Source organism: Corvus brachyrhynchos, unplaced genomic scaffold, assembly GCF_000691975.1.
Source record: "Corvus brachyrhynchos isolate BGI_N302 unplaced genomic scaffold, ASM69197v1 scaffold101, whole genome shotgun sequence".
Taxonomy (NCBI): domain Eukaryota; kingdom Metazoa; phylum Chordata; class Aves; order Passeriformes; family Corvidae; genus Corvus; species Corvus brachyrhynchos.
The window spans coordinates 14981690-15005727 of NW_008237239.1; the positions used below are offsets into that span (position 1 = coordinate 14981690).

At 37.7% G+C, this 24038-nt stretch overlaps 1 protein-coding gene across 1 annotated transcript in view; it reads right to left on the reverse strand.

The window, feature by feature from the left end:
- Window positions 1-24038, reverse strand: part of USH2A (usherin) — a 388071-nt gene that overhangs the window by 77218 nt on the left and 286815 nt on the right. The window contains exons 50-58 of the mRNA XM_017730037.1: window positions 21886-22107; window positions 16480-16703; window positions 13944-14154; window positions 12888-13085; window positions 12141-12295; window positions 10130-10328; window positions 4085-4192; window positions 3365-3548; window positions 2504-2661 (exon numbers count right to left, since the gene is read on the reverse strand). Of these exons, the coding sequence (XP_017585526.1) occupies window positions 2504-2661; window positions 3365-3548; window positions 4085-4192; window positions 10130-10328; window positions 12141-12295; window positions 12888-13085; window positions 13944-14154; window positions 16480-16703; window positions 21886-22107 (1659 nt within the window). The remainder of the gene's footprint in view (window positions 1-2503; window positions 2662-3364; window positions 3549-4084; window positions 4193-10129; window positions 10329-12140; window positions 12296-12887; window positions 13086-13943; window positions 14155-16479; window positions 16704-21885; window positions 22108-24038) is intronic.

Sequence of the window (24038 nt, forward strand, 5' to 3'; positions counted from 1 at the left end):
ATGAACAAGTACCTGCTCGCCAAAACTTTGTCAGTTAAATGCACCTTTTCTGACATCGAGTCTATACCAGTGAAAATAACAGTTTTGTCCAAGAGTGACTGCCAAGCCTGACAATCCTTATAAGGAAAGGTGCATTCTGAGTTTATAAGTTTATATTGTTACTTCAATATAGCCAATTGTGAGACAAGGATTCATGTGCAGAAAGGAAATAGATCAGAAAAAAAATACAGTTACTTTCTGTACACGGACATAAGTAAGGATAAGAAGCAGTAGACACTTCAGGCTAATCCTACCAAGATGGGGATGTATGTGACCCCAGACAACTGTATGCACAGGACATGTTAACAGGATCTATGCTACTCCAGAAGATCAGAACTTTCAGAATAAACCTCCACCTGCATCCTCTGCAGTCTTATTCTTAAGGAAAAAAACCTCTAGAAGGGACCTCAGACTGAGCATAAAGCAGGATTATGAAGGGTCAAGAATTAGTTTGCTAGCTCCTGCCTAGAACTATGCTTCTGCACACAGGTTTTAGTAGCATTAGTAGCATTTAGTAGCTTTCAGTAACATTCAGTAACATTTCTCTGCTGTTAGTACTCCCCATTCCTACAGTATCAGCTGGTAGCCCTGAAGTGCTATAATAAAAGGAACAGCAAGATTAGCTTTCCTGTCTTTTTCTTAACTAGGAATAAAATGAACTCCATCCCAGCTGAAACCAGGACAATACCCAACAGAAGCACAGTATGAAAATCCCTTCTTCATATTTAAAAACCTAAATAATTGGCCCCACAACAAGAAGGCAGAGAGGAAGGGTCCAAGTTATCAAATATCCGTGGAAGTGAGATAAGTGTTCAAGGTGTGACCCAATATCTGGAAAGAAGGCCATGTTCCTTCCCCATCTGAGGAGAATGATTTCTACAGATGTGTGAATACATGAACCCTGCATCTTCTGCAGATCCATAATTTCCAGCCTCCTCCTCATCCCTCTGATTGTGTGGTTTCAGGAACATATGGACCTTTGTATGCATAATCTAAATTGCAGCATAACCAAATGTACTCCACAGAGCCTGGTTCTCCTCGCAGGCTTGTAACCCACTGTGAGTAACAGGAATCTACGCAGCTGGAAAAGGTCTAGAACAAGGACAAGCTTTTCTGGGAAACACCCCACTCTTCACAGCCTATGCTATTCCAATATATTCTTATGTTTTAAATCTATTTATAATGTTGCTGAATATTTTGTGCCTTAAATTATATTTATTATCAAAACTATAATGCAGCATGAGTCACTTTCCAATAAAGCCAACTGTAGATTATATGCCATTTGAATTCACCTGCCTTCTGCTGGGTTCTAAATCCTTTCAGGCAGTAGGGGGAAAAGTTTAATTTAAGATTTTAATCTTTTTCATATATTATAGCATTTCTATAATGGATTTTGTGCTCCTGAAAACTAAAAGATTGACAGCTCAGGGTATTATAGATTTATTAATCATTGCTTAAATGGGTAGGGTGAGCACTGCTAAGCACTGCCACAATACTTGCAATCCCAGTCTTGAAGGCAAAATACTTTTACTAGGTGACTTTAATGCCAATTGACCTTTGCTAAGCAAGGATAGAACATCTTAAATAATTAGGAAGAGAAGATATTAAAAACTTCCATGAATTCATTGATAAAACACATATGGACATTACTGCAATATGCAAACATCTGAAGTTTCTAAAAAAACTGACATACTTTTAACTGAAAAAACCCAGTATCTACAAACTAGAAAACACCTTGTTGAAGATGAACCACACTAGACAAAAGATTGTTCATTACAAGGCTCTCATGGTCCTACAACAACTACAGCATATAATTTTTATAACATCGGTAAAGTGCACCAATCACTTAAGTTACGTTAAGAAACACTGCATAGCTTCTCTTATAGAAAGATACTATAATTCAATTATTCCTTCTCAGCCCAGCTCTATAGCAGGTGAAGGCCACCTGATCATGTTCAGGAGAAGAGTAACTAGAGAAAAAATATTTTTGGGCCTCTGCTGACCCACCATACTGCAAGGTAACATATCCACATAACACTAAGGTGCTTGAGCAAGTAAAATTTCATCAGGCCAAAGCTAGCACAGAATCTCTGTCACACAACCCAAAAGATTGTCAGGTTTCCCTGGTGACAACTCAGGTTAGCATGAACAGAAGAGAAAACTTGCAATTTGTTGGGTTTTTTCCTTAATACTTGCACTCAGCAATAGTTTACACCACCAAAACATACAGAGTTTTGATCAGCTAAACCTCACAATACCCATGTCAAGTATCTAGGTCAATATTATTAAAATAATACATCTCTAGGACACAGCAGCTTTACATACTGGTTATTTAAATCACACAAACACTAGTAGCAAATATGAAGAATAAAAATATCAGAATGATTCAGCTGCCTACCTGGATATACTAATTTTTCAATCCTTTCATTTTACTACAAAGTACTACATAGAAATGCATTTTTACCTGGCACATCCCAAGCTAGAAATATAGAATATGCATCAATTACTGTGACATTATATGGGACACGAATTTTCTCTGGTGTTCCTACTGGTGTTTGTATAACATATTTATCACTAGTGTTGCTGCCGCCCCAAGTGCTGGCTTCCAGCTGGTAAACATATCTGCACAAACACAAAAAGATCAGTAGACACTGCAGTTAGAAGCTTTAGGCATATCAGTAACAGAACATTTCCGTTTTCACCAATTTAAAGGGAATACAATGAGTATTACAAATACTGCATTAGTGAAGATTTTCACATTTAAGTTTTCTTAATGTGAGAGAAGTAACTTAGAATAATAATTATCATAGAACCTTAGATACTAATACTAAAATACTAATACTAAATACTTTACTAAATACCAATACTAAAATTCAAATTAGCTTACATAAGAAAATATCAGCAGTCATTTTGAGCCTGTATGCTCAATATACACTGAAACATTCTATACCATGTGCAGTGCTGTTTGTCATACAAAAGCTGGAATTTTTCAGAGTATATTCCATGATGGAAAAATACCTACCAATGAGCTACCAAGAACCAGACAAGAAAAAAAAAATAATAAAAAAGCTTCATTTCTCTGAATCAGAATGACCTATCCTCAAAACCAGCAACAACAACAACAAAATAGAAGTCTTTTTATTAAGGCCTTTCTAAAATTTGAAAGACTCCTAAAAGTGCTCTACCAATTTTCAGTAATAAAGTAATATTGTAAGAGAGGTTTCTTATGTTCACAGTGAGTTATATTTTGTACATTTCACTAACACAAGTACCTGTGTTTTTCAAGGCCTTTCACCTGTTACCAGAGCTCTTTAACATGCCTTACCTACTGTTAGGCTGCAGGTTAGCATCTGTGAAATTCAGGTCTGTACTGCCACCCAGGAAAATCTGCTCTCCATCACGGAATAATCGATAATGAGTAATGAGTCCATTGGGTTCCTTCGGTTCACTCCAGTACACTTCCACTTCTGTTGAGCTGACTGTGATATGATGAGGTTTTGGCCATACCCCTATTGATATCATAATGATACTACTTTAATTTTATGGCAGAAACTTAAAGGTGTTTTTTTTCCTTTCCCATACTTCGTGCAGCTGTTTGCAGCAATGTAATGAAAACATAAAATATTGCCAGAGAGAATGACAGAATTTAACATACTTTCTGTATTTATCCTATAACAAATGCAACCAATTAGACAAGGTAAAGATTAATGGAGAACAAGGCCAAAGGCTGCAGCCTTCATAGGCCCAGTAGTCTCTGCATATTTATTTGTCCTTTAAAAAATATTCATCTTCTAACTCTAACTTCATTAACTTACAGATGAATTTGGGGAAATTCCCACAAAAAGAAAGTAGAAATGCAGTGCTGGGCAGTAAAGAGAATGTGGCAAGATACAAAAACTCCAAGAGAGTCAGATTCTCTTCTGTAAATATCTACATGATAGCTTGATGGATGACAGTGGAATTGGGCACCTTGTTAAACCAGCAGAAAATACAAGCCTGTATGACCATCTCTTTGCAGCTCTACAAGAATGACTTTCTCCCTTACCATGAGGAGCAGCTTGTAAAGTTTGACCTGAAAGTGCTTGGCTGGAAGCACACCCAGCAGATGTGCATGCAATAAGCACAAAGCTGTAATTAGTGTATGGCTGCAGACCTAGAAAGAGCAAACAGAGGTTAGCCTGAGATATTGACATCATTCATCCCAAGAATTATATCTCTACACAGAAAGTTACTGGACTTAAATGTTAATTTTTCGCTTTTTTGGCAAAATGAACCATTCTTACATTACATCTGAACAATACTGAAATGGTGAATTCTCACTAATTTAGACATAAATCCTCTACTGATTTAAAAGACCCAACAAAAAAATTCAGATTGAATGTCTGCCTATGCTGCAATGGATCTGTGGATGTCCCTCATAGATCTGAATCAGCTTTAAATCAAAAAATTTAGATGACACTTGCAATGCAGAAAAACACCTGAAAGTGCAATTGCTTAAAGTTTTGGACTTGCAAACATGTAGTCTGTAATGTTTTGAAAATTTATTACAAGTACATTTGCAATAATAAGATAATAAAATACTCACTTGTACATGAAACCTTCTACTACATTGCAAACAAATCCAAGGATACTCCTGTCACCTTCTCAATTTCTGTTTGCTCATTTCCCCCTTATTTTTTTCCCTATTTGTTACAAGACTTAATATAAATGCTACAAAGCAGTTAGAAGCTGAACTGACAACCAAGCTCTCATTACAAGATATTAATTTTACATACTTCTAATTTTTCAAAAATTTTTTTTCAGCTCAAACCTTCCATGCTGAACATCCTTGAATGAGATGAAAATTGCTTTGTCTTTTTCATGGAAATTTACAAACATCCTTGTGCTGTGTGTCAGTGACTTCAGATTTGACATCAAATTGCCTGTGGCTTAAGAATTTGACTTTAGGGCTCCTCATAAAATCGCACTCATAATTTGGCTAAGATACTAAGCTTTTAGAATAGCCAAATCTGTGCACCCATTAAAGGCTTCTTGTCGTTAAATTGTTAAAGATGCAGACCACTGTGAGATCACCTTAGAGCTCAGCTTGAACTGCTGATCATCCTTCCTCACAAAGCACCCTCCAGCACACAATACAGCACCTCTGCATAGCGACTCTTTTGGATATTTCTCAAAACTGATCTTTAAGATATTACCAGGCACAAACACTGAAAACCCCTTTCTCATGTTTTCAAGGACCCACTTGTCAACACCTCATAATACATTAAAGATTCCTGTTCCTAAATGCAAAGGATACAAATACTACAACGAGAAGCAAATTAGACACAAAAACTCTTTGAAAGTATTAAAATTGCAAAACTAAACACTCAAAAAGTAGGAAATCCCAGTGCCAGGACATTGTACAATACAAACTGATCCCCTTTTGTTCACAGGCATTGTGGCACAGTCCTTTTAAAACTGCCTCCAACATGTGGTCTCTGGCCTGATTTATTGTGTGTAATTTGAGACTTTTCTTCGTAGTGTCCACCCCTAGAGCGGTGCTTTACTAACCCCAACCAGCTGAGCATTCCAAATGTCTTAAAACAGTACCAAAACAAAAAATCTCACCCAACCAACTCCACAAAAACCCACATAAACTCAAAAAAACCCCAAAAAACAAACCAAAACCACAAGAAGAAGATTTCTCTCTCAGAATCAGGATACTAACTCAAAGAGACTGAGAGAACCAAAAATCTCTTTGGAGCTGCCAGGAGGCTGTTTGGGATGCCTGGGACCTGACTGTCAGACTACCTAGTGTTATGCAAAACTTCATCTATCCAAGCACAACTGGTGCCTTCAGCTGCAGCTCTGAGAGCTCAGGAAACTCAGGTCTCAGGCAGGGTAAGGAAAATGAGGAAGACGTGGTTGTGACAAACTGTGAAAGAATGAGGCATGCCTTCCTGAGTACCACAGCTTGAACAAATATGAAAGCCCTGGATGTGAGGCCATTCCCTTTGGCAGTCCATGCCACCAGCCCCTCAGTGATCCACGTTTGGTCCCTCTGGGCTGGCACTGTCCCAGTGTAGCTCTGGGCAGAAGCAGAATTAGGCCCATCTACACTGAGACTCCCAGAAGGAATAAATCCACTAAACACAGCCAAAGCTGAGGCAGCCATCCTCCATATAGGAGCTTCATTTTATTCCTCCCTGGAAGAGGCACAGATTGTGGACTGAACGAGGCAGTAACCCTGTGCACAAATGACTGTACTGCTGTGTAATGCAGATTGCTTGTGTGAAAGAGGCTGAGTTAGGATTATACAGGTCAATTCATACATATTATACAGGTCAATGTTTACGCATGTGGTTTTGTGGTCTTAACAGTGTACTCTTGATGCAGCTCCTGTGTCTAAATTGAATTATTTCAAGAACAATGCAATTCTTTGACAACAAAAAAAGCCCATGCCAGATCTTTGTTTATAAAAAAATCCTTGCTTACACCCAAGACAAAGATATTTTAATTAAAATATATTACAAACTAATAGAGTGAAAGAAGAAGCAGCAATTACATAGGAAGGTAAAATACTGAATGGAAGACACGCAGGCTGCTTAACAAATTGAACAAGATGTGAAGGAGAGAAAATAAAGAGATGACTCAGAGGGACAGCCCTTGCTGTAACCTAATCATGAACTGGAAGAGAAGAAAAACCATCTGAACACTGTGTATAAAAGTAAGGAGGGAGAAAATGACAGTTGCAGACTAGAGAAAGGCAAAGGCATGGAGGAAAGCCAAGTATTTAACATTTCAGGATAGAAAAGATTACTGTGGCAACAAATTACTTGAATTCCCCTAAAGGGAGTCATGTTCACTTTTAAAGGAAACATGCATAATAAAGCAATACTCATTTACAACTACACTTTAATGAGAAAAATGAGCATTAAAAAAAGAGCACATGGTTTCACTAAATTTATTGGTGAAATTCTGATACCTGAAATTCTAGCCATACATGGAGCAGTCACAGCAGATTTTTATCTAGACTATTAAAGCTTTGCATTAGACACCTTGTCTTATGCATGCTTTGGGAAGCTCTGTGCAAATCTATGTATGTGATTGATAATAAAAATAACAAGTAAGATAATCTTGAAATATAAACAGCATTTTGTTTTTCCAATGTCTCTACTTGATCGTTCACTGGAGGATATTTCTACCCTCCTTTTCTTTTTTTGGTTTATTATTGTGGGGAATTTTTAATCTTTTTTTTTTTGGTCAACTTAAGCAGTCTATTATATTGTCGCAGCATTTGCCATTTGCCAAAAGGCTGTGAAACACTGGGTTTTTTTTAAGAATGCCTCATTCTATTAGCTAAATCAATTCCTTCTGATACTGTTTGTCTCCATTTGTGGGTATGGCTCCAGCAAGGTCAGTAATTAGCTCCCAGGATAACGCTCCTGGGCCCCGCTGTGGGAATTTTACTTGGGAGGATGTCAGATTGCTGACCACAGCCTCACACAACCCCTCCACCCCCAAGAGTTTCCTTTAGATAAATAATATTAATGATTCAGTGCTGCATATGGAGATAGATTGACCAGTGACAACATTTTGGTATCTCTTCAGTTTTCATTGCCCTGAAATGGAGAATATGGTCAGATAAAAGAATTTCAAACTATTTGGTCATCAAGTATTCTTACTATCATTTCTTTTACTAAAATAAATATCAATTATCTTCCTTGGCTTTGACCTAAAAATGATTGATCCTATGAATTGTTGATAAAGCCTCTTACTTGGGATATTAACTTTAGTGTATTAAAAGGGGGGAGTTGAGAAGAATCCTTTCTATAAACCCACCTGCTGCTGCTGAAGAGGGCACTCTTGGCTTTCTTTTACAATCCCCCTAATTATTCCCCTCAGTCTTACCCCTCTGCCCGGCCCCACTGCAAAGCATTAGCAGGCCCATTTGTAAAGTAGTAGTAACACAAAGTGAAACAATGCCATAACTGTCATCCAAATTGTTCTGTACAGGGTACTGGAAGTGTTCAGTAATAAATGATATAAAAAGGTCTTTTATTGACAAGCTGCCATGTGCTGTTTGCATTAGAGAATATGAGAAGATGATGGCTGCTGCCCCTAGGTCCCAGTGGCATTCAACTCAGTGAGATAGCAGAAAATGCTTCAGTTTGCTTAAAGCATTGATAACACCTCTAAATAATTAACTGAGGACTTCCTGTCTTCAATTACTTAATGCTTTTTTTAACATCTTGAGAGGATTATAAGCAATTTATGGATTTCACATGATGAGCACATTCACCGCTATTCCCACAAAGCATTTGTGGGATCATGTTTCCAAAGCTTTGATGTAATTAAAAATAAGCAGCAAGACAATGGTGCCGTGGCAAGGTGCTAGCCTTCACGTCTGCTATTTGTGAGACCCGAGATTCAAAGTCTCCACAAATACTAATGCTACAGCTTCATTAATGTTCAACTGTTGCTCAGGGGAAAGCAGGCAGTTTTGGAGAGGAAAAAAAAAAAAGAAAAAGAAAAACCAAGGATAATAGGAAAATCGAAACATACATCCACAGGGAATAAGACAAACAGTTCAAACATTTGAGATTATGTATGAAGTAAATTTGGTTCTTTTATCGTATTCTTTTAATTTAGAGAGCAATAATTACCCACATTGCTAAATCACTGTCATGAATTCCACATTATTACCCAAGGAAGCTCCTGCAGAAAACAGCACAAGGTTTGATTATGCCTGTCAGGAGGAATGATCACTTATTTCATTCCTGGCTTAACATGGCTGCACTGGACAGTGGCTCAACACGACAGGCAGACAAAAGAAAAAAAGATCCTTGCTTCTCAGGAATTAATTTCATTTCCTCTCACTTCCAACTGTAAGTATTGTTGGCATTAAAATGGAGCTACAACTGCCTTGGAGGAGCATGAGAAATATTTCAATGGGTTCGATAAATCACTCCTTGTTGGAATGTTCCTTCTTTACAGTGTAAACTTACAGCAGCAATTCCAAAACATGTACCACCAACTCTGGCTAATATCTCATGTCCAGAAGCACTGAATATGGAGATAGGAGTAATACAATGATGATGAATTTCACACTTGAGCATGATATTGTCAAAGAGGAACAGTAATCTTGCTCCTCTGTGAGTGACTATAGCAGAGACAAACTCTTTTAAAGCACTACGGGATCCACCCTGACTCGGGGCTCATGCTTTGAGGGGTGTTTGAGAGTGCCATCTATGCTCTGGAGGATTTATGTGCCCTTAAGTCAACTTCTGCTCTTTGGCCAGCTATCATATGGTGTGTACAACATATGAATCTTGAAATTTCCTACTCATGGAGAAAAAAACAGGGAAAAATTAATGCATTTGTGAGATATAAAAATTTGATGAGCAACCTGAGGTCAAAGAGTGAAAAAAAAGATATCCCATAATGCTTATGTTCCTGCTCTGTGTTCAATAGAAACATTTCTAAGAAGAATTTTGCTTTAGTGTAACATTCAGAAATAACTAAAAATTGGATATGTGAAAATAATACATTTGAGGTCTGAGCCAAATTTTCCCCCAAAATCCCTGGAATAAAGCTTCTTTCACCAAGTATTTAGAAAATGGCTATAAGCAACATATAATATTATAAACAGAATTTGGGATCTTTCCTGTTCTGTCTTCCTTCTTTTTTATGATCTCAGACATAAACTACTGGATCCCTCTTGATCATACACTGCTACACATCCAATACTGCACTACTGCACATCAGTGATGTTAAAAGAGAGAGTTGAATCTGTATGAAGGGATGGCAAGCCTACACAGAATATCTGAGTCCTTGAGCACACCGCAAAGCATGCATCTTCAATCAAGATGGATAGATTTATTTTAAAATTTTGAAATTAAATCTATTAATATTTTAACAAACAGCAGCTAGAAATGAAAGAGATTGAAATCCCCAGTACTGTGCACAGTTTGGAATGCTTTATCATGACTTTACATATCTTAGATTTTTTTTTTTCAAAGTTTCTGACAAGTGGCATTTTTAATATATTAATACTGTCTTATATCTTAAGGACAGGGCATTAGCCTGTCAAAGAGCTCTGCCTCCTTACCTGACACAGTGTGCTGCATTCTGCCTGCAGCGTCAATGTATATAAGTCCTCTCCCCACTTGAGTGATCTGGTACTCTCTGATGATCCCATTTGGTTTCTTGGGCGCAATCCAGCTTAAATGTAATGCTGTGGAGTTCAGAGCACTGACTTCTGGTGGCTGAACACTCTCGGGGACTCCTTGGACAGTGACTGCAACTACCTGAAGACATATGAATTAAACAGCAATTTAATGTAATAGTACACTAGATACCATGATCAATGAGAATGTCACTTTTGTTTTAAAATGTTGTTTGGGCTGGCATATCATTACCAAGGGTCTGGAGAACTAGTTACTTTTTTCCTCCTGTTTCACAATGAAATCTGACCTTGAATACATCACATAAGTCTGTGTCTACAATTTATCACAACAGGTTCACCACGTTTTAGCTGCAGTGTGTGGCACAGGGTAAAACAACAAAAACTGTATTGCTGGAGAACTCTTGATAACTCTCTTCCATATGGTTTGTCAGTGTCTCTGCATTTTAACTGCCTGATTTCATATATTTTAAGCACCAGTAAACATGGGGCTAAGCCTCCATATATCCCATGCAATCTGAACTCTATTGTAGTTATCTGCAACTCCATACTATTGCAAGGAATCTAAAGACTTTGAAAGATAGAATAAGTTTGCACTTTTTAATCTCTTTCTAGCAAAAAATAAAGGAAAAAAGATAATTTTCTACTGAAACATCTCCACTATCAACTACAGAAGAGGCATTTCCAAATTATACTGGTTTAATAAGTGAGTCAGGCCGTTTTCTCTTTGAGAATCACTTTTCTTTTTCTGTTATTACCACCATAAAGTATTTATATTATGCTGTAAATATAAAATGTGCCCTCTATAATATATTGTCTTAGTGCACTTGGTGGAATCAGTCCCTACTTGCAGACTTCAGTGTTTGCAACAGTAAACTCCTTAATTACAGGCAAGTGAAATAAGCAGGATTTATTATGAGGTCAGTGGTTGCAGCAACTGTGCCTACATAGCTCCCAGACCACAGCTCTGTGTGCAGGCAGAGAATGATCCACCTATCTTCATCCCTCTGCAGCAGTGGTTTTTATTTTAGACTTCTGGCTGAGATTTGCATGAATAAGAAAAACATTTAAACACCTGCAAATAAAAAAAATTCCATCCCACAGATATTATAATTACAAAACATAGTCATTACTCCCCACCTCTGCCCCACAGACCTTACCCTTGTAGTCCTAGAAATTCATTTTCATAGAGGAAAGAATAATATCATGAAAAAGACCTCAGTTAAGAAATAGTTTTTGCAAATGATGAATAAGGCAGGTACTTTGCAGAATAAAACCTAGAGCTGGTTAAATAGTAATGTTGGTAAAAGGCATCCATGATTCAAAGTGATACAAAAGGAAATGAAACTGTGAGAAAGGGAGGTAAGAGATCCTGTTTGCTTAAAACCAAAGCTGAGGCAGGTTGTACACAAAGGGACAGTAAAGCCTGAAGCAGGCACACACATGGAAAGCCAGCAAAGAGTAATATAGCGAAAGGAGGCTTTTCCACTGGAGTGGAAGAGTCAGAAGTTTGTTGAACAAATTGATAGACTATAACTAAAGCAGATGATCTAAGAAATAGCAGGAGAAGAAAAGGCTGTGGAACTCCTAGTGAGAAGCAAAAATTTAATTTCCCGGTTTAGAGAAAGCGCATTTTAATATTCCTTACTCTATTCTGCCATGTACAGCTTTCTCTTTAACAAACATCAGTTCCTACAGTGCAATTTCAGCTTTGCCAAGACTGAGATGCTTCTTTCTTCCTCCATTTGCTTGTATCAGCCTTGGGTTCCGAATACTCACCTGTCAGTAGCTGAATCCAAATCAGATTATTGATATTTTTTTCACTTACTCAATAATTAGCATGTCTTCAAATTACACCTTTCCAAAAGCATTTCTGTGTTGCCGCACTGGCTGATAAAACCCTGGCACCAGTTTCCATGAAGCCCACTTCACCAACCTTGCTGCTGTCTGTGCAACCAGCCACAGTGCAGGCTCGCAGCTGGTAGGAATACTCTCGGTATGGCTGGATCCCACTGGTGTCTGTGAAGCTCATTTCCGTTCCTCTAAAAAGCTCGATTCCATTTCGGAGGATGATGTAGTGAATAATAAGACCTATTGCAGAAAGAAAATTTTCCCTTTTGTTAGCTGAGGGATCCTGTGTGATGGGATAATACTCAACTCTGCATACAGAAAACATCCAATGAAATATCTACATGACCACAGTAGCAGATAGTCATTCTGATTAAATGCTCAATGTCAATTACAAACTACTTTCCTCAGGATCTGCATCAGCATCTGAGTAGATCCCAGTTTTTATTGAGAGCTCTCCCAAGTTTTCTCACAGTTTGAAAATAATAGGCAAGATTTACTGAAATAAACATAAGCACCACCACCCCTAACCCTGAATCCCGAAATACTTTTTAGGATGATTGTAATTTTCTGATCATATTTACACACTTATTATTACAACTGTTCTCAAAAGAGGCTTTTTGGCACTTTGTAAAGACATACTAAATAGTCTTCTGTGAAGAAGACTCTACTTTTATTTGCAATGAAAATTATAGCAACCTAGAGCAAAATCTTCGTGCAGAGCTTAGGAATATGAATACCTCAGTGACAGGGACTAATTAAGATATATTTTGTGATTTTGGAACACTGTCAGTGGAATGATAGAACAAACACTTTAAAAAAAATATATCAGTACCATTTGGTTGAAGTGGTTCCTCCCAGTTCAGAAGTATCATGTCTTCCCGATTATCTACTTTAGCCCATTTTGGTGGACTTACACCCTGTGGCACATCTTGCTTAGTGACAGCTCTGCTAATTTCACTGAAACCTCTTCCATAGCTATTCCAAGCAGCCACCCTGTACTCATATGTGACAAAAGGTTCAAGGTTCACATCTAGAAAAAGAAAGTTACATATGAATGATCTCAGTCTTATTTAAAAAAAAAAACCACACTTTTTTTTTTCTGTGTTTAAAGACAGATATAAATGGATGTCATTTCTTTAGTCATGGTCATTTTCAGATACAGCAGTACTTTTATCAACTCTTCTGAAAGCAGGTTTAGACATTATGTACTCACTAAATTTTGCTCCTTCCATTTTCCCGAAGTCTCTGTCCTGATTCACAGATTACTTCTTAAAAGAATTCTACTTCACTACAGTTCATAGAATCATAGAATGGCCTAGGTTGGAAGCAACTTCAAAGACCATCCAGTTCCACCCCCTCTGCCATGGGCAGAGACATCTTCCACTAGAGCAGGTTGCTCAAAACCTCATCCAACTTGGTCTTGGACACTTCCAGAGATGGGGCACCCACAACTTCTTTGAACAACCTGTGCCAGTGCCTCACCATCCTCATCATAAAGAATTTCTTCCTAATATCTCATCTAAACCTGCCCTCTTTTAGTTCAAAGTCACTCCCCCATGTCCTATCACTACCTGCCCTTGTAAAAAGTCCCTCTCCAACTCTCTTGCAGGCCCCCTTAGGTGCTGGAAGGTGCTATAAGGTCCCCCTGGAGCCTTCTCTTCTCCAGGCTGAACAACCCCAGCTCTCTCAGCCTGTCTACACAGGAGAGGTGCTCCAGCCCTCTGAGCATCTTTGCAGCCTCCTCTGGACTCACTCTAGAAGATCCATGCCCTTCTTTACATTGCCTCACATTTAATTAGGATATCTGATAGCATTCAGGCCATCTTTTTCTCCAGAGCAAATTAACTGTACTAGCAAATGACCAGCCTGGTCTGCCACTTTTCCTTACCTGTAAATGAATACTGCATTGAACCTCCTGTGTAGACGGTCTCCTCTTCTGCTGGACACACACCTGCTTCTACCTCCGTTTCTGGAGCACTCTGTGAACCTTTTATCCACGCACAGATATTCTCCCTAGGATCAAAGTCACACTTCCCACACTGTGCTGTTTCCTCCATAGATAAAGGACAGAGGACATTAGCCTTGCATTCTTCTTTCACCTAAGGAATACACGGGCAAATTTAAACATATTTCCCGCATCTTCCTTTCTATATAAATGCTTCCATTAGTATTTCTCTATCTTTATCCAACACAAAACCAGGATACCATCTTGAGGACATTGATATTTCTAGCATAGGGGAGACCCTTTCAGCCTTTGGCCTGTCTATTGTCTTTGATAATTAATGCTTCATAATCCTTTCTAAAAGAAACAGGTTTTTCTTTTTTTAGGGTCCTTGGATGAGAGCATCACAAAATTTAAGTACTGGAAGCAAAAATGACTGGATCTGTTGAAAACAGAAGAGTCTAGAATCAATGAGAACAGGATTTTATCCAAGGATTTGAACATTCTGTTCCTGCAAAGGCCAATACCCTGTGGCAAATCAGTAGCAAATTCCCAGCCCCTCACACAGCTTGCCAAGTACACAAGAGGGCTCTGTGCAAGTCCTTCGCAGCTTTTAAGGCTGAGAACTTTATTCATGGACTATAAATCATGTCTTCTGCCACATCACTCCTAAACAGAAGCTTTGCTGCAATAAGAGGACCTCTGCAAACATAAAGATGTAAGATTTAACCCATAAAGAACAATTCACTGAAATATACACTGAACACCCAGAACTTTCCATTAAAATTCATGAAATAATATTTTTGCCAAACCATAAGCTAGAGAGCAATAATTCTCATAAAATATAGGTTGCGGCAGAAAGAAATGTACTGCCATATTTGCAACAGATATTTCTGCCCATTAGGTCATAAAATTCAGATGGAAAACCAAACAGATTATATCTAACACTTCCTTAATTCACCTATTGAAATTAGCTTCTTAGCTGATTAGGAACTTCAGCTAATTTAATTTCCCAAATTTGGCACTTTCCTGAAAATTACATTGTGCTAGATATCCATATAGGATGCAGGATGTAGATGGATTGGATTCCCATGTAAAGTAGCTCCAGAACCTGTCAGACTATCAGCCCTTTCACTGTTAGTAAATCTATACGTATCAGAGAGCCAGCATCGCTATCTCTTTTCTACTGTGGGTAAGTGAAATACAAAGCACTTCCTTTGTTTATACTTTATACCTAAGGCAGGGATCTGGTGTGTTATCTACCAGAATTCATTAACCTCTTCTCAGCCATTTTTTTGCCTTGCATAAACTACTAATACAATGCATTGAGGAGCTGTAGCTGACTCATCACAATGCCTGGATTTTCTCTAGGAGAAAATTATTCAGTCTGAAAATGAAATTACATGAAAACCTTGACATGAAAAGGAGAAGATGTAAGAAATATTTCTGTATTAACTTATCAGATGAATGACAAAGATATAGGAACACCTGCATATGGCAGGATGGGGTCTGCTTTACTTTACTGGTAAATTCCATGATATCTCTCTGATTTCCATATTGCAGAATTCACAATAAACAACTCTTTTTTTCTCCCTCGCCCATTTTCTCTCTCTCTCTTATCATTAATATAAATACAATTTTATAAAAAGAATATATATATACATGTATTAGGTTTCCATCCTTTGAAATGTTAATTTCCTTAAACAAAAATTGTAATAACAATCGACAACATTTTTACAGCTCATGTATACCACCAAGATGCCAATTCTTGAAGATTTCTGTTGAATTCAACTTGGAATTGTCTCATGCTGATGCCTACAGTCACAGGTCACTCTTGGAAAAGACCAAATTAGCCATCCTGGCGTTTAGTTTACTCTGACATTAAAACAGAGTAAGAATAAACTATGTAATTCATTAGGTATGAAAGGACCTATCCTAGTACTGCTGAAATTTCTGCCAAAATGGCCACTGGTTTTCTGTAGGATCAGGATTAAGTCCATCATGAAATTGTCAGTTGCTTTTTTTTTTATTTTTGCCTTTTTTTTTTTTTTTTTTTGGGGGGGGGGTTGGGGAATCATGTCCTACTGCCTGCCCAAATTGAAATGTTATAGCATTTTTATACTTCAGAACTGGCCAGTCCAATTTTAATTTCCACTTAATGAACATCATCAGAAACAGTGGTCACAGAATGGAAACTGGCTATACATGTCAGTCTTGTTAGTATGCCAGCTTTTAGCCACTGTACTAATCTGAAGTGCTGGGCAACACTTCACAGAGGCAGCTAATCATTATTAATTCCTTTAGAATTCATTGCAATAACATCAATCATGGCAAACTCATTCGGTATTAATATGGATGTAATGTGAAAATGAATAATGCACACAAGAGTTTTTATATTCCTATTTTAGAAAAATAGTTATGAACAGTGTATTTCTCTTTCCATCATCAAATCAGAGCTACCGAGAGATTTTCTATCAATTACCTTCATCATCATTCCAGCTGAAATCTTGTCAGAGCAAACATATTTCAAAGGATTATATCCAACTCCATTACAGCATTCTTCGTTCCTTGGAATAAGTTCAGTCTCACAGCATTTCACTGGCACTTGGTCATTCTTTCTAACATGTGCTAGGGACTCACCACTGGAACCTGAGCAGCATATGGTATCTGACTTATTCACGTATTCTTGCCCACAACAGAACATCCCTGAAACGAACAAACAAATAAAAGTATATCTGAATATGAAATGAAAGTCAATAAATAAATAGGTAAGGAAGGAGAAAGCTCACAATGCAATATATCTTGGCATAAACCCACGAGCAATTGGAATTATGCAGATTTAGCTGAAGTGAGATTAAATGCAAACGTGAGGTGACTGAAGTAAGTATCCTAACTCCCAGACCTACTGGAAACAATCAAGAATTAGAGGAACAAACAGGGTCCCCTACAATCAACATTCACCACTCCTGAACATTTTTAAGAACTTGCTGTGAAATACCACACCAATGCACGAGGTGCAGCAGGCTGGAGATGGATTGTTGATGAAAATTTCTTGTAGAACATAAAAACTGAGAAAGTTTTCCATGTACTTTCCATTCAGGTCTCCTTCATAGCCCCCTCACATGGGCAGTCTTTCAACAGTGCATCTTAGCATTCCAGAATTTATCACGTATTTTATACTTTAAAGCAGGGGTTCATGTTAGGTACCTAGAACTGAATGGTCACTTGCAAAATACCCACAGTGAAGCTTCTGTCATCTAATACAAAGAATTACTCTTCAAGAAGTTGGTATCTAGATATAATTTGCATTTCTATAGTGGAATTGATAAGCTGCCAAAATTAATTCCACTGTCTTTTTTCTGGTTTTAATAATTTCATTTTTAAATTAAAAGCTCATCATAACCACTGCAATTTTCCACATATTCACACGAAATACCAGTGTTGAACCCAACACTACCTAAAGAAAAGGGTAAGTTTTAACGCAGAACCACACGCTACAAACTCCTCTATAATTGGCAATGAAATGAATGTTATTCCTAATTGAACTGGAAAGGTATCACACAAAAAACAGGGCTGTGATATACTGTTACATCTACAAAGTAGTTTGTGTTTTGACGTAATTTCTGTCATATGTTGGCATTTAAAACATGTGCAAGAGTGGCCACTTTTTTCACTGCCATTTGTTGCAGCAAATCTCTCTTAGAAGTCATACATAATGAAAATTAATCTTTGAAGGTATGATCCTGCTAAAGCATTCAGAACATTTCATTCCAATCACTGGAATGACTAAAAACGGTGATGTTACTTGCATACTTTACCTTTTTTCAGGGCTGGTTCTATTCACAGCAATCCAACTGTGATCACCAGCTCTTCAAGAGGTAAAATATTTCCTCTTGTTCACACCCTTTTTCCAAATTGTCCTAGCATTCTACCAATTTTAAACAGAGAATTAATGCAGAAAATGACTCAATTCAATACTAATAAGCAACTCAGACAGCCCTAAGGGACTTCTGACAGGCAAACTAAAATTTTGATAATGAACTGTTTTTCTATTGAAACAAACAAAGCTGTATTCTTTCGCTGTGAACCTCATCTTTGTTTAACTGAATTAAATTTTTCAGCCAAGATTTCACTCACATAACAAGAAGTGACTCCCTTTCTAGTTTCTTTGGTAAACCATTACTTCTTTAATTATTATCAACCTTGTTCCAGTGTGATAAATTGCTAATTACTTAATACCCTAATCAGTGTTCATTCTTTGCACAGATAAACTGTGACAGCGCCATTAATTTAAATAGTAATTTCACTTAATGGCCAGAACGGCACACCAGATTTTTATGCAGCATTTTCTGAAGACTGCATCCATCACTGCAATATTCTGACATAAAGATGTCTGACGTGCACTAACTCACTTAGGGAGAGCAGATGTTGCAGAGCAGAGTTTGGTAGTAATTCCCAGAGTGCATCACTTCAGCATGAATGAGCTGCAAAGGCAGAGGTAGACAATCTTCTGAAACTGCATTGCATAGCCTCTGACCTTTCCTTAATTTATCACATGTAGCACTTGACTCCTGAACCTTGACACCTCAAATGTACAGTTTTAAATATGCTCCAAGAAAAACAAAATAGGACCATGTAATATTGATGGATTGATTTGCTTTCTAAAAATCGCTTTATTCAATTGCTTAAGGATCCAGAAATTCCTATAAACCCTTGCTGAATTCAGCAAAATATCAAAATGTATGCTATTTGTTTGTAACTCAGTTGGAATGTGTGTGTCATATTTTATATATTTATGTTTCATAGGCATGCAATGCATTACAGCAAAAAGAAAATCCATGCGCTGGAAAAGATACTTCCTGCTAACACTGATTTCTGTCAACAATTATTTCATGTTCATCCCCAGCAACTGAAAAAATTTATAAACCTAGCTGAGTGATGAATTACTAATTTAGTAAATCTGCAAAACCAATGCTTTCAAAAGAGAAAAATGAGTATTAAAAGGCTTAGCCTTTGGAGCCAGAATAGAGGATCAACAAAACACAGAGCCAGTGTACATTGCAAACTACTCCAAAAATCCTTGGCTCACATGTGGGTATTGCAACTATTACAGATCAGGAACCACAACAGTACAAAGCATCATCTTTCATGAGTCTGGGATGTCAGTATAGAGGCATTAAAAGCAAAAAAAAAATAAAAACGACAGAGAGAGAAAATCCAAGAGTGGTTTCAGCAGACATTATCCTTTATAGCCAGAAACAGAGAACTTTGGATAATCACACTGCAGCAGTGGGGCTCAGGATGTGCATGTACACCACTGCCAGCCTTTGCCGGTAGGTGTCTCTATGGTCACCCCATAAATAAGGCCAACAAGGGGCGAAAAAGGAAACCTAAGAAAAGAGAAATTAATAAATAAAGGGAAAAAACTACTTTGGGATGGACAAAACATCTCTTTTTGCAGGTCAGACTCTCTGGAAAAGGTATGCAATGGCAAATGAAAAAGTTCTATGATTCAAGCCCTTAAACCCACATTCAGAGCAAACCTGGGTCTAGACTGAGCAAAAAGACAGATTTTGAACTGGTCATGCAACAAAATGAGACTGCGTACAAGGCTTGCACTTTTAGTGATCAAGTTTTTCTTGTATGTCTTTTTTTGGAAGGACTTAAAGCTCTTAAACAAAAGCTTTAAATTTCACTAGATTTTTAGCTATGGCATTCATTGCCAAGTGCAAAACAGTGCTTCAGAAGCAATTCAGCTTTTGCATAAAGCCACCCTGTTACCTCTTCTCCTTTCAGACAATGAGATCAGCTTTCCAATTACCATATTCTTGCAAAATTCTACTTATCCATTTGCCAATGATAAGTAAATTATGTTTTTATGTAAGAGTATTTTTTCCATTAGAATCATTATAATAATTAGGATAGGGAGCAGGTAGATTTTTGTGCCTGGCTTGTGCATTTTTGTGATGTATTTAGCAAGGCTGAATTACTCCGAGAAATTAAGCAAAAACCAATTGAGCATGATCTATATGATATGATAAGAAACCACAACCTATGCTATACTTAATGCAAAAGAATATGATCTCTTTTCAACTGTGGTGCTAATTCATCTTTCAGACCTGTATTTGTGATCAGCTGTGTGCTGGCTCACAGCATAAAGTCCTCACAGAAAACCCCTGAGCGATGAAAAAAGCCACTGTTTTCTTTTTTAATAGCCAAAAAAATGTCATCCCAACCCATTCTTGAGAAAAAATAGTGTAAATGATTGAACGCTACAGGCTAAACATATTTTTAAAAGAGGGATATAAAGGTTTTTTAAATATATATATTTAAGGGAAAAAAAACTGTTAAGAATACATATATACTGAAATGAAGAACATAACTTTCATCCCAAGATACCTGTATTACACTCCTACACAACTCATCTGCCCAGAGAGAGCAGTAAAAACATAAACGCTACCCCAGCAGTTCTGTTCCAACAGCATCTGTTAATTCACTCCATTTATAAAATACATATTGACAAAGACAACTGAACTGGGACCAGGGAGATTTGATTTGGTGTGAGAAAGTCAATTCAATGTGATTTTGTTAAAGGGCTCCTGCAGGCAAATAAAAGAGTTTAAGTAATAAAGTACATAAAGAGATGTTTTATGAGCCAGCCCTGTCTTGTGGCAGCCGCGCAATGCGCGGCTGTGCAAGAGGGCCTTGCTCAAAGCTGGTATTGTGAGCATGGATGCTGTAGATCAAGCACAATTAGGGATCACAGGGAGAGGGAGCTAAAATCATGCAAGCAGTGCTGCTCACAGCATACACACCATGAGTCACCACCGGAAGGGAAGGATAGCATGGAAACCACAGAAACCATGTCAATGCTCATCTGATTAACTTGTACTGACAGCCAGCACCCAACGAGGATGCTCCTAATACCACAGCCACTGAAGGATCCAGGGAATACAAAAAATGAGCTGAAGACAGAGCTTATTTCTTGGGGAAAGGAAGAGTTCAGCCTTCAGATCTGGATTCTTAGTTATACATTAAGATTCTTAGTCGTACAAGTAGAGGCTCGAACTGGCACACACCATCTGTATGCCAAGCATAGCTGGTATTAAACCTTCACTATTTCTGTGTTTTGTAATCTGGCTCCCCTTTGAGACCACAATAGTTTCTGAAGTCTTTCTGTCAGGCTGAGAAAGCCTAAGGCTGATGGGGTATAATTGGTCTATAATAACCGTGGAAAGAAAAGACACATGAAAATATCTGAATAGGTTTTGTAATAATACCTCCAATCTCTGCCATCATATAGTCACTGAGTGTTTTACGATGAAGAAAGGTTCAGATTGTACCTCTGAATGACGGAGTAATTTCCTGTTGTTTGCAAGAAATTAATGGGATACACCAGATGAGCCAGGGAGTAGTGCTTGGGATTAGTTTTTCTTAGCCTATAGAAGGTTTACCCCCATGAAAGGGATGAACACAAGGGAGGGACATAGACCACCAAGCAGATAGCATTGCAATCTTCAGTTTCCAGGTGACTAACCCCACATTTCCAGAGCAAATGGAAAATCCCTGCACTGGGATGCAGGGTGGGATAAGGTGGTCAAGCTAACTTCATTGAGAGGGGACTTTTTCCTGACTTGCATAAGGAAAGATCATTCATTCCTTTTGGATTGTCTGGTTTCTCCAGCCCCTGCAGCTTTTGCACAAAGGCAAAGAAGGGTACTGAGTGCTCAGCATTTCGTAGTACAGCAAAATAGGTGACTAAAGTGCAACAACATTTGAACAAATTGACACACATACTTTAAACCTGAGTGTGTAACTTCTGAACAGCTGGTGTCATAAGAGATTTAGAAAGATTAAGACCTTTTTTTCTTGAGGACTTCTCACTTACCTGTGAGAGGTCTGTATGCAGTCCCTTTCTTTTCATCACCACAACAGACTGAGTCCATGCTTACGACCCTTCCACCACAGCACTGCTGATTGAAACTGTCATGCAGGGATCCACCACAGCAGATTTGATTGCCTGATGTGGAGTAAGGCATTCCCTGGCAGCAGGAGTCCCCAATTCCAACTGAAACTCTGTTTTCCTCTTCATTAGGGCAGCATACTTCTCCTGTCAATATAAGAATTCAATTAAAGATTTTATCCATTTATAGCTCTTGAAATTCCTGAGAGGCTTTCATCAGATAGCAACAAGTCTGGGTTCACACAGCTTCATGTACAGAACTTTCCATGTGAAAGCATGCAACCACTTGGTACTTTAGAATGCTATAAAAGTATTATATTCATTTGTAATAATGATTAAAGAAATGTGAATTCATTAATTCAGGCCCAAGACCCTGTAAGATATCAAAACACAAGCATGACAGAGACAAAGCTGAGAAGAGCAATGAAAATAATGTCTGTACATATGACAATTCTACAGCTGAAAGCGTTTTGCAGTCGCAGCTACACAGTAAAGAGAACACATTCTTGCTGTGTTTAACAGAACCATCAGCCTACTTATCCTTGACAAAAAATTTTCTTGTCTCCTTCAAAATCATCCCAAACTTGTTTTGATGAATTAATTCACAATGCTTAAAGCATTTTTCATGTTTGAGTGTCGCTCAGGACTTCATCTCACAGAGAATTTAAGGATTAAACTCACTTTAAAAATTAAATACCACCATCACAATTGATGAACTTGGCTGCTACTTAAGCAAAATCTCAGCTTTTGCAGGAAAAGACCTTAGGATAAGACTGCCAATGAGACTGACACTGTAATGGTGGGGTGGGGTGGACTGGAATAAGCTATGGGCTATGAACAAAATACATACTGCTATAAAGGATACAAAATTTTTGATAAAGGGTAACAGTTTTCATTAACTAGTGTCTGCACTTGATCTGATTGAATGTTCTAATATTTTTATATTATTTTTCTGTGTTCCAATGTTTTCTGTGGCTCAAATGTCATTTGGAAGGAGGGAGTGATTTTATTTTGCTATTGAAGGTGGGTAGTAGAGTCGATTGAAGTATTCTGATTCCTGAATGTTAATCAAAGAAATGTGTTTTGATTTTTAAAACTCATCTTTCTCATTTCAAGCAGTATCTCAAGTTCTTTTCTTATGGAAGGTTGGGAATTAGAAAGAGAGAGTTCTAAACTCAGTGCAGCTTTTGTTAGAAATAAAAATGTGCTGAGACTGTAACAGATGAGGGAGAACAGTGTTTTCCTTTCTCCCCACATTCCTTGCCAAAGCGGTGCCTGGGTGGTAGCAGCATTGTTTGTTCTGCCTCCCATCTTAGTTCTGGGAGGGATGTTTGCACTTCCTTGTGCACTACTGTTTCAGAAACTGAGATTCTGCCTTCCTAATTTGTAATCTTCATGCCTCCAAGCCCAGTGTGCTTCAGCACATCCTGAGCTATCGAGCTGGCCAAACAACATCTGGGAAATATGTATGCTTAGAGAGTTTCCTGTATAAATAACTTTATCAAATAATGTCAATAATAAACAAAAAAAAAAAGATGAGAACAAATTTTTAGAGTATAATAGATATAATCCATCTAGGTACTTCATCATATTTTCCTGCATTCCTCAGAAGCTAATTTAGTTGCTACACAGAGAAAGTATTAAAACACAGAATGTAGCTTACATCTGTTGGAACTAAAACTATTTTTTTTAAAAGAACTATTAGACATAAGACACAAAGGATCAGTAACCTTCTCATTAACCTCTCAAAATGGGATCCATTCCAAGCTAGGCTTGAAAATGTTCTGCCTCTGAAAACTACTATGCAGTCTTACCAGTTAATTGTTATCCTTATCAAAGAATGACCCACATTAACACTTAGCTTGAGGTTATTAGCATATTTATAAAAATAAAAAAGAAAAAAGTGACCAACAGTGTTCATGTTGCTGCCCTTTAGAGTATAGAAAAATAATACAGCAAGTATACTTAGAAAAAATTCGTTTAAAATCATATTCAAATATTCACTGTTTCATGCTTGTGGACTGCTGTCTGAGCAAGAACTACATTCAGACATAAGACATTTTGTTCCACTGTGCTTT